At 41.8% G+C, this 15,285-nt stretch overlaps 1 protein-coding gene across 1 annotated transcript in view; it reads right to left on the bottom strand.

Moving 5' to 3' along the window:
* LOC129860968 (oxysterol-binding protein-related protein 2-like) overlaps positions 1 to 15,285 on the bottom strand; it is a 31,920-nt gene extending 16,635 nt beyond the window's left edge. The window contains exons 1-2 of the mRNA XM_055931945.1: positions 15,179 to 15,285; positions 3,649 to 3,833 (exon numbers count right to left, since the gene is read on the bottom strand). Of these exons, the coding sequence (XP_055787920.1) occupies positions 3,649 to 3,685 (37 nt within the window). The 5' untranslated portion in view covers positions 3,686 to 3,833; positions 15,179 to 15,285. The remainder of the gene's footprint in view (positions 1 to 3,648; positions 3,834 to 15,178) is intronic.

Genomic DNA, 15,285 nt, shown 5'->3' with positions numbered 1-15,285 from the left:
CACCACACTTCACATGTTAAACATTAGAGAATATTATATTAAAGAAAACCCTCTGGTGTTCTATTAGATAAATACAAAAGCTCTGAATTCACGATATGTTGGCGGTTGAAAAGCCATAACATACGTTTTTTCAACAGGTTACAGTCAATAATATCAAAAGGCTACACTGAAATCTAACAGTCGAGCACCCACAATCTAAGTATCAATTTTTTTCAACCAATCATTAGTAATTTGTGTCAGTGCAGTACATGTTGAGTGCCATTCTCTATAAGCATGCTGAAAGTCTTGTTAAATGTGTTTACAGAGAAATAGTATTGTATTTGGTCCAAAAATAAATCAACAGTTTTAGGGAAATGGGTCTTTACATTACATAACTCACCTAGCCTGACAAGGTTACCTAATATAGAATTACATAATCTAACTATTCTAAATTATAACATTTTATTCACACACACACACACACACACACAAAACAACAACTACATCTCCTCTGCCCAGACACGCATGGCTCACACCTCCAACCCTAGGTCCCGTGTGGCTCAGTTGGTAGAGCATGGCGCTTGCAACGCCAGGGTTGTGGGTTCAATTCCCACGGGGGACCAGGGTTCAATTCCCATGGGGGGACCAGGATGAATATGTATGAACTTTCCAATTTGTAAGTCGCTCTGGATAAGAGCGTCTGCTAAATGACGTAAATGTAATGTAAATGTAAATGTAGTGCCTGCATTATTGTTTGCCACATGGCCTTACGTTGTACCAATTGTTTATTATCGGTCGCCATGCTATTAAAAATAAAAAATAAAATATTTCCATTGTGTTAACAATTAATGTGCTGCAATTTCTGAGACTGGTAACTAATGAACTTATCCTCTGCAGCAGAGGCAACTCTGGGTATTCCTTTCCTGTGGCGGTCCTCATGAGAGCACGTTTCATCATAGCGCTTGATGGTTTTTGCGACGGCACTTAAAGAAACTTTCAAAGTTCTTGAAAATGTTCCGGATTGACCTTCATGTTTTAAAGTAATGATGGACTGTCGTTTCTCTTTGCTTATTTGAGCTGTTCTTGCCGTAATATGGACTTGGTATTTTACCAAATAGGGCTATCTTCTGTATACCAACCCTACCTTGTCACAACACAACTGATTGGCTCAAACGCAATTATAAGGAAAGAAATTCCACAAATGAACTTTTAACAAGGGACACCTGTTAATTGAAATGCATTCCAGGTGACTGCCTCATGAAGCTGGTTGAGAGAATGTCAAGAGTGTGCAACGCAGTCATCACTTTATAGCATTAACGGAAAGCATGGATTATTGAATAATTGTTAGTTCTACACTTAACACACGACTGCCATTGTGTTGTAGAATTTGTACATTGACAGTTGTATAATAAATTCTATACATTAGTTATACTGTATTAAGCGTCCATTTTTGTTTCGTGTAATTTCATTAGTTATGCTCCAACTTTCCCTCCATCTTGAGCCAACAGTTCTTTTTAAGTCCTTGTTCCAATAATTTATATGCGTCTTGGCTGTGTGCTTAGGGTCGATGTCCAGTTAGAAAGTGAACCTTCGCCCCAGTCTGAGGTCCTGAGCGCTTTGGAGCAGGTTTGATCAATGATCTCTCTGTACTTTGCTCCGTTCAGCTTTCCTTCAATCCTGACTAGTCTCCCACTCCCTGCCGCTGAAAAACATCCCCACAGCATGATGCTGCCACCACCATGCTTCACCGTAGAGATGGTGCCAGGTTTCCTCCAGACGTGACGCTTGGCATTCAGGCCAAAGAGTTCAATCTTGGTTTCATCAGACCAGAGAATCCTGTTTGTCATGGTCCGAGAGTCCTTTAGGTGCCTTTTGGCAAACTCCAAGCGTGCTGTCATGTACCTTTTGCTGAGGAGTGGCTTCTGTCTGGCCACACTACCATAAAGACCTGATTGGTGGAGTGCTGCAGAGATGGTTGTCTCATCTCCACAGAAGAGTGGAAGAGTCGGGTTCTTGGTCACCTCCCTGACCAAGGCCCTTCTCCCCGGATGGCTCGGTTTGGCCGGGCGGCCAGCTCTGAGGCCACTGTGTTCTTGGGGACCTTCAATGCTGCAGACATGTTTTTGTACCCTTCCCCAGATCTGTACCTCGACTCAACCCTGTCTCAGAGCTCTACGGACAATTCTTTCAACCTCAAGGCTTGGTTTTTGCTCTGACACGTTGTCAACTGTGGGACCTTACATAGACAGGTGTGCCTTTCCAAATCATGTCCAATCAATTGAATTTACAACAGATGAACTCCAATCAAATTGTAGAAACATCAAGGATTATCAATGGAAACAGGATGTACCTGAGCTCAATTTCGAGTCTCATGGCAAAGGGTCTGAATACTTATGTAATTATGGTATATGTTTTGTTTTTTATACATTTTTCATTATGGGTTATTGTGTGTAGATGAGAAGAAAAAAACACATTTAATCCATTTTAGAATAAGGCTGTAACGTAATCAAATGTGGAAAAAGTGAAGGGATTTGAATACTTTCCGAATGCACTGTATAATAACAAAGTAAACAGTCTGACATTTGACAGTCTTACAATTAGGCTACAGGTGAAAGGAATGACTAGATGGGAGGGAGCCACAGCACTAATGCACAATGACGTGATACAAATTGACACATAACATAGACCGACTCTGAACTAAGAATTTGAGGTGTAAAAGAGAAAGGTATAGAGCCCTATTAAAAATTGCTATAAATAATTAACTAATAAATAATTAGCTAGGTCAACCCGGAACACCCAAAGAAATCTGATCTGGGATTCATAAGAATATCTGATAGACATAAACAATAACTTGATGACACTGTGATCCGCAGTTCACCCCACGTTCAGCAGGCTCTCCCTTTGTCCATCCTTTCATCCCCTCACACGCACACGCACACCTCCGCAAGTCTGTTTCCCCACAGAGCCAAGGAGCCACCAGCGCACACGCGTTGTTCCCCAGCCAATCGCACACACGTTGTTCCCCAGCCAATCGCACACACGTTGTTCCCCAGCCAATCGCACACACGTTGTTCCTCCGTTGTTCCCCAGCCAATCGCACACACGTTGTTCCTCCGTTGTTCCCCAGCCAATCGCACACGCGCACGGACAAAAGTATCCGACTAAGGAGTTTGCGTCTGCTGGAGCCTTGGCTGTAAAATATCATGCGTTGCGGCGGTGCTTTGCTGCATTATTGAAGCTATCAGTTCAACTGCTAAGGTTACAGTATACTGTGTGGCACTGGGCCACTGTGTGAGCTACAGTACAAAGACACATCTCTAACTCCTGAGTCCTGCCCATAACAGTGTGTCAAGCGCAACAGTCCAAAATGGCAAGAGCCATTAAATGTCAAGACCACAACAAGGTCATGTTCAGTAGGTATAAACAGGAGACAATGTATTTGAGAATTTAGCCAAAAAGAAAAAATGAACATTTCCTTTTTCAAAACTCCCATTTTGAACCTGCTGAACGTGACCATGACAAGAGTGATGATAAATAACTGTTGAGTCACTGTCAATGTTGTCTCTGTGTGTGTATTCTATTCTCCTACAACTATGTGGTAACATTTGAAGGTCTTGTAAGTAATTCTATTATCTAGGCCCGCCCGCCCGTGCAGACAGGGACACCCACCTGTGACTGCATCGTAGAACTCGTCATCGTTGTTCATTGTACAGGGTCAAAGTCAGACCTCCAGGTGCTAGCGGAGGGAGAGGTGAGTGTCTAAAGCATGGTCCCTCTAGTGAGCCTCACTGGTCACTGGCACTTCAAATTCCTCCTCCTCCACGTCAGGACAGGCAGCAGCTCACACAGCAAACCTGCAAGACAATCAGGTCAGGGTTGTATTAATTAATGCACACTGTAGCGAAAGGTTTTGCAACGGAAAACAAAAACGAGCAGTTCTTGTTAGACAAGTCCAGGTAGTCCCTCCCTGTTTCAGTCCGTTTTCTTCCATTTGGTGTCGAATGAATATGACCAAGACAGGCCACCATTAACGATCACACATCAACCGTAATACAACTAGGCAATCTGTTCATGAAACTCCTATTAATTTCACAACACACTCATCTACCAGTAGACTATATGAACTCTTCTCCTTGCTGTCCCTCTAGTTTAGTAGCTCTGGTTTCTGGGTTGGAGTGGACCCAGTGAGTGGTGGCCTGTATGGTCCACTGAGCCCAAACAAACAGTGGTCAAATTACATAACCAAACACAGGAGCAAAATGGCTGCCATTTGCTGTGGCTCTTTGTCAGTCTGTCGGTCGGTCTGGTGTTAGCCTGATCCTGAACTTTCTCTCTGTGTGCGTTAGCCTTACCTGCTGTTCTGCAGTCTGTTAGTCTCTCTATTCAGACCTAGCCTGTGGTCTAGGGGGTTTTTCTGGGTGTAGGAGGACTAGGGAGGGTGACTGACTGACTGTTCTCTATTTGTGTCCTTAGTCTTTACTTACCCAGTACCAGGAACGCATCAAACAAACTTACTGGTGAACTTTGGACTGAACCACGATCGATAAGCGAGGAGGAGACCGGTTGGTGCATAAGCCCTATGTATTCAGTTCTGCACAGAGGATTGGTCACATCTAAGCTCCATATTAAAGTTAATAAAAAAATCCCCCCCCACCTTGGGACTGGGCGTTATAGCCCAAATATATATCAATGTTTTTCACTTTTTTGACTTCATGGTGGTATTTGACTGTATTTTGGCTCTAATCTTTATATAAAAAATTGCAAATGTCACAATCCTGTCTTGGAGCTCCACGGACAATTCTTTCAACCTCAAGGCTTGGTTTTTGCTCTGATATGCACTGTGGGACCTTATATAGATAGGTGTGTGCCTTTCCAAATCATGTCCAATCAATTGAATTTATCACAGGTGGACTCCAATCAAGTTGTAAAAACATCTCATGGATGACCAATGGAAACAGGATGCACCTGAGCTAAATGTCGAGTCTCATAGCAAAGGGTCTGAATACTTATGTAATTAAGTTATCTGTTTATTTTTTTTAGACATTTCTTTTCACTTTGTCATTTTGGGATATTGTGTGTAGATTGATAAGGAAAACATTTTATTTAATCCCTTTTAGAATAAGGCTGTAAGTTAACAATGTGGAACAAGTCAAGGGGTCTGAATACTTTATGAATGGCCTGTATATTGTTGATGTTACTAACACTATAACAGTTAATGAGAACTAGTGAGAGTTCAGTCAAGGGTTTCTCTATATTGAAACCTTAAATGGTACCTCTCAGATTTGGATAGGATAACCAAATTAATCAAACAAAATCAGATCAATTAATTATTCCAGTAATTAATCAGTAAATTATCTGGAGCATTAATTAGCCGAGTCACAACATTTGCATAGATGAAGCAATCTCTTCTTTTATAAAAGTGTGCGCTGTCTCTTTAAGACCCAATATGTCATTCACACACAGAGTCCATTCAGGGTTTGAGCAAAGATGATCTTGACTGGGAGAGACGTGAGGCGGGGGAGACAAAGTGAATGAATAACGTTTTTTGGGACAATCAGATTTGAAATTAGCAATATTTTGCATTATGGTTTGCATATTATGACAAACACGGTACTAGAGTAGTGAATTGATGTTAGCTTCAGCTGTAAGCTAGCACGGAAAGTTAGCCCACAAAGCTGGAAGCTACCGATATCTTCTTGCAATGTGAAGAGTTGTAGCCTGTAATGGACAGTTGTAAAAAATTGTACGTGTGTTAACTTGTGTGTAGCATAAGTGGTGATACAGCCCAGACTCCCAGTGTGCACTGGTTCCTCAGGACAGGCTGGAGCTGGCAATGACAAAGGGGAGCAGGAACGGGACGCTCAATCAATAGACAACGCCAGACATTTGCCAAAGGGTTTGTTTTATTTTAATTATAGTACCAAACTGTTTTTCATATTCTAGGACCGAAAAAGTAGACGTTTCTTAAACACTAGTCACCTCACAAAAAGAAAGTGTTTAGGCAACTTTTATGACACTTAAATGCATTCATCATGTGTCAAATGAATGGATGATTATGGTTTTGCCTATCTATGCTAGAACTAAGGGGTGAGGAGAGTTGAAGTAGGCCTATGGCTTAAGAAAGCAGACATTGACCAATAATTAGATAAAATGCTTGAGGAGCAACTATAACCTCCCACTGCTGACCCCATCCTTGGCCTTTGAAAGTTCCCTAGGCTGTTGGCGTAACTCTAAGTCCATCAGCAGACAGAGGCATCAGGAACAGACAACAGTAGAGACCTACCCATATCTGAACATATGAGACCTTGCTCTCCCCCCGTTCCCCGTGTGAGCCATCTGATTGGCTGTTACCATCTCTCAGGTCATGTCACTCCATCGACCTCTCATTAAGGATTACGTAAGTGTTAGAGACATGGCACCATATCATGCATCATAGATAAACAGGAGTTTTCTTCAGGTAGGGGTTTCTTAAGGTAACTTACACACAACTCAACTGTTGTTACTCTACATTTGTTTGGCCATCTTACTGATTGAACGTTTCATACAGTTGGCAACCCAAATCTCTTATTAACAGCCATGAGAACAAATAGGCCTAACCATCATTTACCTAAATGGGACAAATCTAAGGTCCAAACTGTCATTTGATCAATCAACACAGTCTAAGGTCCAACCGATCGCTTTCCTTCGGACACAACAGGTGCAAATACAATACACACATCCGAAGCCTTGACTGCCATGAGCAAAATTGTCACTTAAACCAACAAGAGCAACACAACCTAACTGACAGATGTCCCGACTCCTTAAAGGACGTGGGAAGAACACTTGACAGGCTTATGAGAGACTAGCAACTCTTCAGACAGATTAGATGTCTGTTTGTCTGAGGCTACAGCTGTAAACAGTAATAATGGAGACAGAGCCGTTACCAACCCATTATGCCATTCAAATTCTCTATGCTGCTCCTAGTACGGTCCTGTGTGGTTGGAAAACAACATCCAAAACCAGCGGGAGTCAGAGACCAGAGAGAGAGAAAGGGAAGAGAGCCTTGGCCATGGAGAGCTGTCACCATGCGAGAGGCACAGACACACACATACCTCTGTGTGCCTGTGAGGACATGGACTTTGAGGTATGGTAGCTACAGCAACGACCTGAGAAAATTGAATAGAATCCCATTTGGCAAGCAGAGTGGCTTCTTAGGGGTTAGCTGAGAGCAAAATAACAACAAATGGGACCAAAACACCCAAGAGCCCCATTAAGAGGTAACACAAAGCCTGGAGAGTGTGTGTTCGTGTGTGTGTGTGTAAAGCTAGTGTGAGCATTTTTTTATATTTTTTTTTAAAGTGCGCACACAGAAACACTATTGTTATTAAGCACATGGTGGCAACGTTCCAGTCCAACATTTTTAAACATTTTAACACTTCAACAACTAATGAAAACAATGTCATTATGCGTAATGTATGTAATACAACCGTTTAAATGTTTCTATTATATACAATGGTGAATCACAAAATGGGATTAGGGATCCATGTAATGACAACGAACAGACCCATTCACAGATCTATTGATGTAGCCTAACCAGCATACCTAGTACATCTATGGTCAGATCAGTACAGTAAAAGGACTGAAGAACCCCAAGCCATCACCAATTTGATAGATCCAGTCATATGATTGACCAAGATCATCAGTGGCAGTGCTAAGTAGGGTTGGGTGAGATGGCCAAAATATCATATCCCCATATTTGTTACATTTTTGGACGGTATGACAGTATTTGTCTTTGAATAATACAAGTTTGAAATATTTTTTATGATACTTTATGCCTCTAGGGTGGCAACACATACAAGTGATTTAAAAATGGGGCTTTCTCTATTCTGATGTTTTTTACGTTTCAATCCAACTGCAAACAAAAATAATTTTCAGCATTTTAATTCATTTCTGCATTTCTCTTATCATTTCCACACTGTGCCATGCAGGGATACATGATACGGGCAACAACATCTAGGCCTAGTTAAATTGGGGGAACCATTGGAATCAAAATATACAACGTAACATGTAAAGTGTTGGTCCAATGTTTCATGAGCTGAAATAAAAAGATCACAGAAATGTTCCATTCACACAAAAAGCTTATTTCTCTAACATGCTGTGCACAAATGAGTTTATATCCCTGTTAGTGAGCATTTCTCTATTGATAATCCATCCACCTGACAGGAGTGCAAATCATGATTATTACACAGGTGCACCTTGTGCTGGGGATAATAAAAGGCCACTCAAAAATGTGCAGTGTCACAACACAATGCCACAGATCTCAAGTTGAGGGACTGTACAATTGGCATGCTAACTGCAGGAATGCCGACCAGAGATGTTGCCAGCGAATTCAATCATAATTTCTCTAGCATAAGTCGCTTCCAACGTCATTTTAGAGAATTTGGCAGGACTTCCAACTGGCCTCACAAGCGCAGACCACGTGTAACCATGCGAGAATTTCTGCACAAACTGTCAGAAACCGTCTCAGGGAAGCTCATCTGCGTGTTCATCGTCCTCACCAGGGTCTTGACCTGACTGGAGTTCGGGATCGTAACCGATTTGAGTGGGCAAATGCACACCTTCGATGGCCACTGGCATGCTGGAGAAGTGTGCTCTTGACGGATTCATCCCGGTTTAACAGTACCGGGCAGATGGCAGACAGAGTGTATAGCGTCGTGTGGGCGAGCGGTTTGCTGATGTAAATGTTGTGAGCAGAGTGCTCCATTTTTGGAGGTGGGTTCTGATCCAAGCCCCTACCTTATTTTTATTAAGGTATCTGTGTGTAACCAACAGATGTACAGAGAATTTGAAAAGTATTCAGACCCCTTCCCTTTTTCCACATTGTTACGTTACAGCTTTATTCTAAAATTGATTAATTTGGTATTTTTCCTCATCAATCTACACACAATACCCCATAATGACAAAGCGTAAACAGGTTGACACTTTTACATTAAAATAAAAAACCTGAAAAACCTTATATACTCAGAAAGAAGTATGTTGCATACACACTGGACTTAACCCACTGATCAACCATCTGAAAATACCCCTAACAATATGGAAAAATATTTAATGTACAAATGTATTCAGACCTTTTGCTATGATACTAGAAATTGAGCTCAGGTGAATCCTGTTTCCATTGATCATCCTTGAGATCTTTCTAGAACTTGGAGTCCACATATGGTAAATTCACTTGGACATGATTTGGAAAGGCACACATAAAATCACACACTAGTCTATATAAAAAGGTCCCACAGTTGACCTTGCATGTGAGAGCAAAAACCAAGCCATGAGGTCGAAGGAATTGTCCATAGAGCTCTGAGACAGGATTGTATCGAGGCACAGATCTGGGGAAGGGTACCAAAAAATGTCTGCAGCATTGAAGGTCCACAAGAACACAGTGACCTCCATCATTCTTAAATGGAAGAAGTTTGGAACCACCAAGACTCATCCTAGAGCTGGCCGCCCGGCCAAACTGAGCAATCGGGGGAGAAGGGCCTTGGTCAGAGAGGTGACCAAGAACCCGATAGCCACTCTGACAGAGCTCCAGAGTTCCTCTGTGGAAATGTGAGAAACTTCCAGAAGGACAACCATCTCTGCAGCACTCCACCAATCAGGCCTTTATGGCAGAGTGGCCAGGAGGAAGCCACTCCTCAGTAAAGGGTACATAACAGCACACTTGGAGTTTGACGAAAGGCACGTAAAAGACTCTCAGACCATGAGAAACAATATTCTCTGGTCTGATGAAACCAAGATTGAACTCTTCGGCCTGAATGCCAAGCGTCACGTCTGGAGGAAACCTGGCACCATCCCTACGGTGAAGCATGGTGGTGGCAGCATCATGCTGCGAGGATGTTTTTCAGTGGCAGGGAGTGGGAGACTAGTCAGGATCAAGGGAAAGCTGAACGGAGCAAAGTACAGAGATATACTTGATGAAAACCTGTTCCAGAGCACTCAGGACCTCAGACTGGGGCGAAGGTTCACTTAACAGGACAACAAACCTAAGCACACAGCCAAGACAACGCAAGCGTGGCTTCGGGAGAAATCTCGAATTATATATTTGGGCTTGAAGTGCCAAATCCTAATATGTGACTTCAGATGTTTCGTGAGTCTTAAAAAAATATTCAGCCTACGTTTACTTTCAGGACTCTCTTTTAATTTATTAGTTCTTCCTCTTCATGAGTCGTTTGAGAGCCAATCCACTTTTCTATGTAGCCTACACTTGGGTTTCCTGTTTCCACTGGATAAAGCAGCCAAAGTCAAAATGTTCTATATCGTACAAATGAATGAAAACAAAAATGAGCTTTTTGGTCTTAATTTAAGGTCAGGATAATAAAAGAGTATTAGTTAGGTTGGGCACTGATGTTGCGCAATTAGGCCTGGCTTGCAGAATCATTCCAATTCATCCAAAAGGTGTTCGATGGGGTTGAGGTCAGGGCTCTGTGCAGGCCAGTCAAGTTCTTCCACACCAATCTCAAAAACCATTTCTGTTTGGACCTCGCTTTGTGCACAGGGGCTTTGTCATGCTGAAAAAGGAAAGGGCCGTCCTCAAACTGCTGCCGCAAAGTTGGAAGCACAGAATCATCTAAAATGTAATTGTATGCTGTAGCGTTAATATTTCCCTTCACTGTAACAAAGGGGCCTAGCCAAAACCAGGAAAAACAGCCCCAGACCATTATTCCTCCTCCACCAGACTTTACAGTTGGCACTATGCATTGAGGCAGGTAGCATTCTCCTGATATCTGCCAAAACCAGATTTGTCCGTCGGACTGCCAGATGGGGAAGCGTGATTCATCACTCCAGAGAAAGCGTTTCCACTGCTCTAGAGTCCAACGGTGGCGAGCTTTACGCCACTCCAGCCAACACTTGGCATTGCACATGGTGATCTTAGGCTTGTGTATGGCTGCTCGGCCATGGATACCGAAACTATACCACGGTAAAGTTTTCAGGTTTTGTGACTCTTTTGGTAGCAGTATCAAACCCTTCCATTACTTCAACACACACTCCAAACCATTCAATAGTTAGGCAATCCATATTACCGGAGATTATATTCTACCTATTTCTATTGCGGATTCTTGGCCGCAATTTAGATAATGCATTGATATACACTGAGTATACTAAACATTAGCATCATCAAGCTAGCTTGCTGAAAATACAGAGAGAACTATGAATATAGGTATTTGATCATGTCTGTGTGCATATCCAAATATTAATGACTTCTGAAATCCGACACGGTTTCACTGGAATTATCAACCCTCAACAGCTTATATAGGCATGGTTAAGCTGACATGCATCTCAACAGCTCATATAGGCATGGTTAAGCTGACATTCATCTCAACAGCTCATATAGGCATGGTTAAGCTGACATTCATCTCAACAGCTCATATAGGCATGGTTAAGCTGACATTCATCTCAACAGCTCATATAGGCATGGTTAAGCTGACATGCATCTCAACAGCTCATATAGGCATGGTTAAGCTGACATTCATCTCAACAGGTAGGCTAGTACAGTATGCCTGTCTTAACTGAAATGGTGCTCACATAACTTTCATTAGCTGGCTTTGGTTAGCATCCTAGCTAGTTACACGGGTATCTGTCAGTCAATGCACTATTTCTTATTTCTCTGCTACACGTGGAAATCACCACAATTTTCCCACCCTGAATTCCTATTCCTTTATGATTGCTCATTCGGGAAATCACCAGCAGAGGGAGTTGCCTTGGATTCCATTTACCATTACACTGTGTCGGTGGTGTCAATTGTATGCACTTGTAGAGTATTTAGTTCCAAACAATGTCTTAAAATTAACTACATCTAAAAGAGTAGTTGAGATATTCCTATTTTTAATAAATTAATGTCAAAATGTGTATTTCAGCATCGAGACATACTCCATATTTTGGAGTATAATGACACTAAGATGTCTGTATCATGTATGCTTCACGGTCTTACAGGAGGTGCGTCTAGGGCTAAAAAGGTCCTAAATTGGCCACTTTCTTCATGATTTTCTAAAAACATTTTGTAAAAAGCATGTCAAACATCCTTCCTCCCAATGAAGTTTCTATGTGAGAATTGCCAGAACAATCAGATACCAAAAATACTTTCTGCACCCGCTGGCATGGAATCACCCATTACATACCCTAAACCTGCCCCAAACATGTCAGTAACAATGCCTTTGAAACATATAGTCAAAACGCAGAAAGTGGTCTACTCTCTTTAGAATGATGGTTGACTTCTACTATCACAGCCTCAAATTGGAATTGAAACAGCCATCACAAGGCCCGTAGTAGAAAACCACAAATAAGAAAGCAGTCAATCAATAGGCTAGACATAATGACTGTGTGAAATCAAGAGAAAGGGTTGAAAGCCAGGCCTTCACCGCTAATCTCTGAATAAATGCTATTGACAGCTGTAGTGGTGGAAAGATTAGTGTGAGTCTCTACAAAAATGAATCTACATGGTGATGATTGAGAATGGGAGTGACTTATAGTGTAAGCGATGAGTCAAACTTGGAAAAGGACAACTGGTAGAAAAGTAAATCATATTGAGACAGGATAGAGAAAACACACTGAGTTAATAAAGCTGATCGTGGACTCCAGGAAACAGCAGAGTGAACACCTACCTATCCACAAACGGGGCCGCAGCGGAGAAGGTGGAAAGTTTCAAGTTCCTCGGCATACACATCACTGACAAACTGAAATGGTCCACCCACACAGACAGTGTGGTGAAGAAGGTGCAACAGTGCCTCTTCAACCTCAGGAGAATGAAGAAATTTGGCTTGGCACCTAAAATCCTCAGACTTTTACAGATGCACAATTGAGGGCATTCTGTCGGGCTGTATCACCGCAACAGCATCACTAGCAACTTAGAGGCTGCTGCCCTATGTACATAGACTTGTAATCACTGGCCACTAATAATTGGCACACTAGTCACCTCAATAATGTTTACATATTTTGCACTACTCATCTCATATGTATTTACTGTATTCCATTCTACTGTATTTTAGTCTACACCGCTCTGACGTTGCTCGTCCAAATATTTATATATTCTTAATTCCCTTCCTTTATTTTAAATGTGTGTATTGCTGTGAAATTGTTAGATATTACTTTTAGTTTAGTTTATTAATTCGACCATTTTAAAAAACAAGCACACAACTTAAGTCACACATGCACATGAATAAAATCATCGAGGATAACACACAATAAAGTCTGGGACTTATTTCCATTGTGGTCCTCTTACTTGTTAGATATTACTGCACTGTTGGAGCTTGAAACACAAGCATTTCACTACACCCACAATAACATCTGCTAAACATGTGTATGTGACCAATAGAATGTGATTAGATTAAAGGTAGGTACTAGAAGTTGGGCACAGGGCCATGGGTTTACATTGCTCCGGGTGTAGGACATTCTAGGAAATGTGAGGCTTTATCTGGTACTCTGTGAATCAAACTGTAACTGACAAAAGAAAACCACCAACAGACGTCACGCCTGTGACAACATTGACAATGTATAAAAGACAAACATTGAGAAGTTGCTACGTTCCGGCCTGGTGTCCCTCAGGGAAGCCTTGAGGAATGTAACCTTAAAACCGTTTGACACTGATAATGAAGCAACCAATGGCAAGGCAAGACACTGCTGCAGGTGTCTGCAGATACACACCCACTTAGCGCTAGCTAGAGAGTGAGTCAGCACAATGCAGCATCACCTGAAACCTGGGAGAACAGTCACACACACTACTACCTAGGAGGATCCTGCCCCAAAACCTCTCCTGCATCCTCCCTGGAACTCAAAAACATCAAGAGGAGAGATGTGCTTTAAACTGTATACCTGAAGCACCAACCATATCAGAGACTTTCCCATACTCCTCAATGGTAATGACTAACCTCCAGGCATAAACCTAATTTGTCATGTTGAGTGCTGACACACCTAGGGCCTCTGAGGATTGTGTAAGTATGAGAGATGCTTGGGTTGAAATGGATGCTGCTAATTGATTGGTGTGGGCAATTACAGAAAGTCACCTTACACAGGCTATTTCCATGGGGATTTATCTGTCAACAAAGTCAAATCTTTACTCTAATTGTGCATCATGTAAATGGGATTCACACTACATCTGTACGACTCACCATTTCTTGATTTCTGTCAAGATGCTGGAACTTCAAATAACATGAAGCTGCCTAGTATCACAGTGGCCCATTTCCAGCATCAAAGACACAGACAGAGGTCAACAGCGGTCAATAACATTCCCATACTGTGTTATCTTCTAACATTAGCTGGAGCAGATAGCTCTCTGCATCTTGACAGATGTAGCATTGACACAGACATGCATACCATTTATCTCGGTACCCCCTGTGTATTGGCTCGTTATTTTATTGTGTTACTTTTTTTACTTCAGTTCATCTGGTAAATATTTTTCTTGACCTGCATTGTTGGTTAAGGGCTTGTAAGTATTTCACGGTAAGGTCCTACACCTGTTGTATTCGGTGCATGTGCCAAATAAAATTTGATCTCAACTGGAGATAGCAGTTAGTCTGTCATACTCCACCTTTAGGGCGACAGGTAGCCTAGCGGTTAAGGACGTTCGGCCAGTAACAAAAACGTTACTGTTTCGAATCAACGATTTTGTCTATGTACCCTTGAGCAAGGCCCTAATTTCTCCTGTAATGTAAGTCCCTCTGGATAATAGTGTCTGTTAAATTATGCCCATGTATTGCATTCAATGAACAAGTCTCTGATGTCGGTAGTAGCCAGGGATGGCAGTGAAAGTCAATGCATCTTATAGCTTAAAGCTAGATTAGCTTGCTAGCTAACTAGGCATGGGACTAGATATAGTAGGAAATTAATAGGAGGGAGACATTAGCTAAATTAGCTATGTTACAGCAACTAGCTAGTTAGTGTTAACGTTATAAAATCGATTTGCTGGCTATGGAGCTAACATTACATCAATGCGACACCAACCTTTATAACACTGAATTTACTTGCTACATAAAATAAATCAAACAAACTATGGAAGTGATGTCTTGCTTTAGCTAGAAAGTTAGCTAACTGCTCCCGAGAGCTCGTCGAGAAAAGCTTGTTAGCTAGCATCAAAACAAAGCTTAAGCACAAGTTTTCGCTTCATTTCATTACATTACATTCCATGCACAAAACTCAGAGAACTGTCACATATAGTGTTAAATAATTACTGTACCTGAAGATTTGGGACACCTGGTGACGCTTGACTTAATTTGACAGGGTGACCAAATGTTCCGTGTGAATTGACACAGAAGCGGAAATGCTTGACCACAGGGGCGGTCT

Source organism: Salvelinus fontinalis, chromosome 8, assembly GCF_029448725.1.
Source record: "Salvelinus fontinalis isolate EN_2023a chromosome 8, ASM2944872v1, whole genome shotgun sequence".
NCBI classification, from domain to species: domain Eukaryota; kingdom Metazoa; phylum Chordata; class Actinopteri; order Salmoniformes; family Salmonidae; genus Salvelinus; species Salvelinus fontinalis.
Note: the sequence above shows the minus strand (reverse complement) of the source record. Positions and strands in the feature narration are given on the sequence as shown.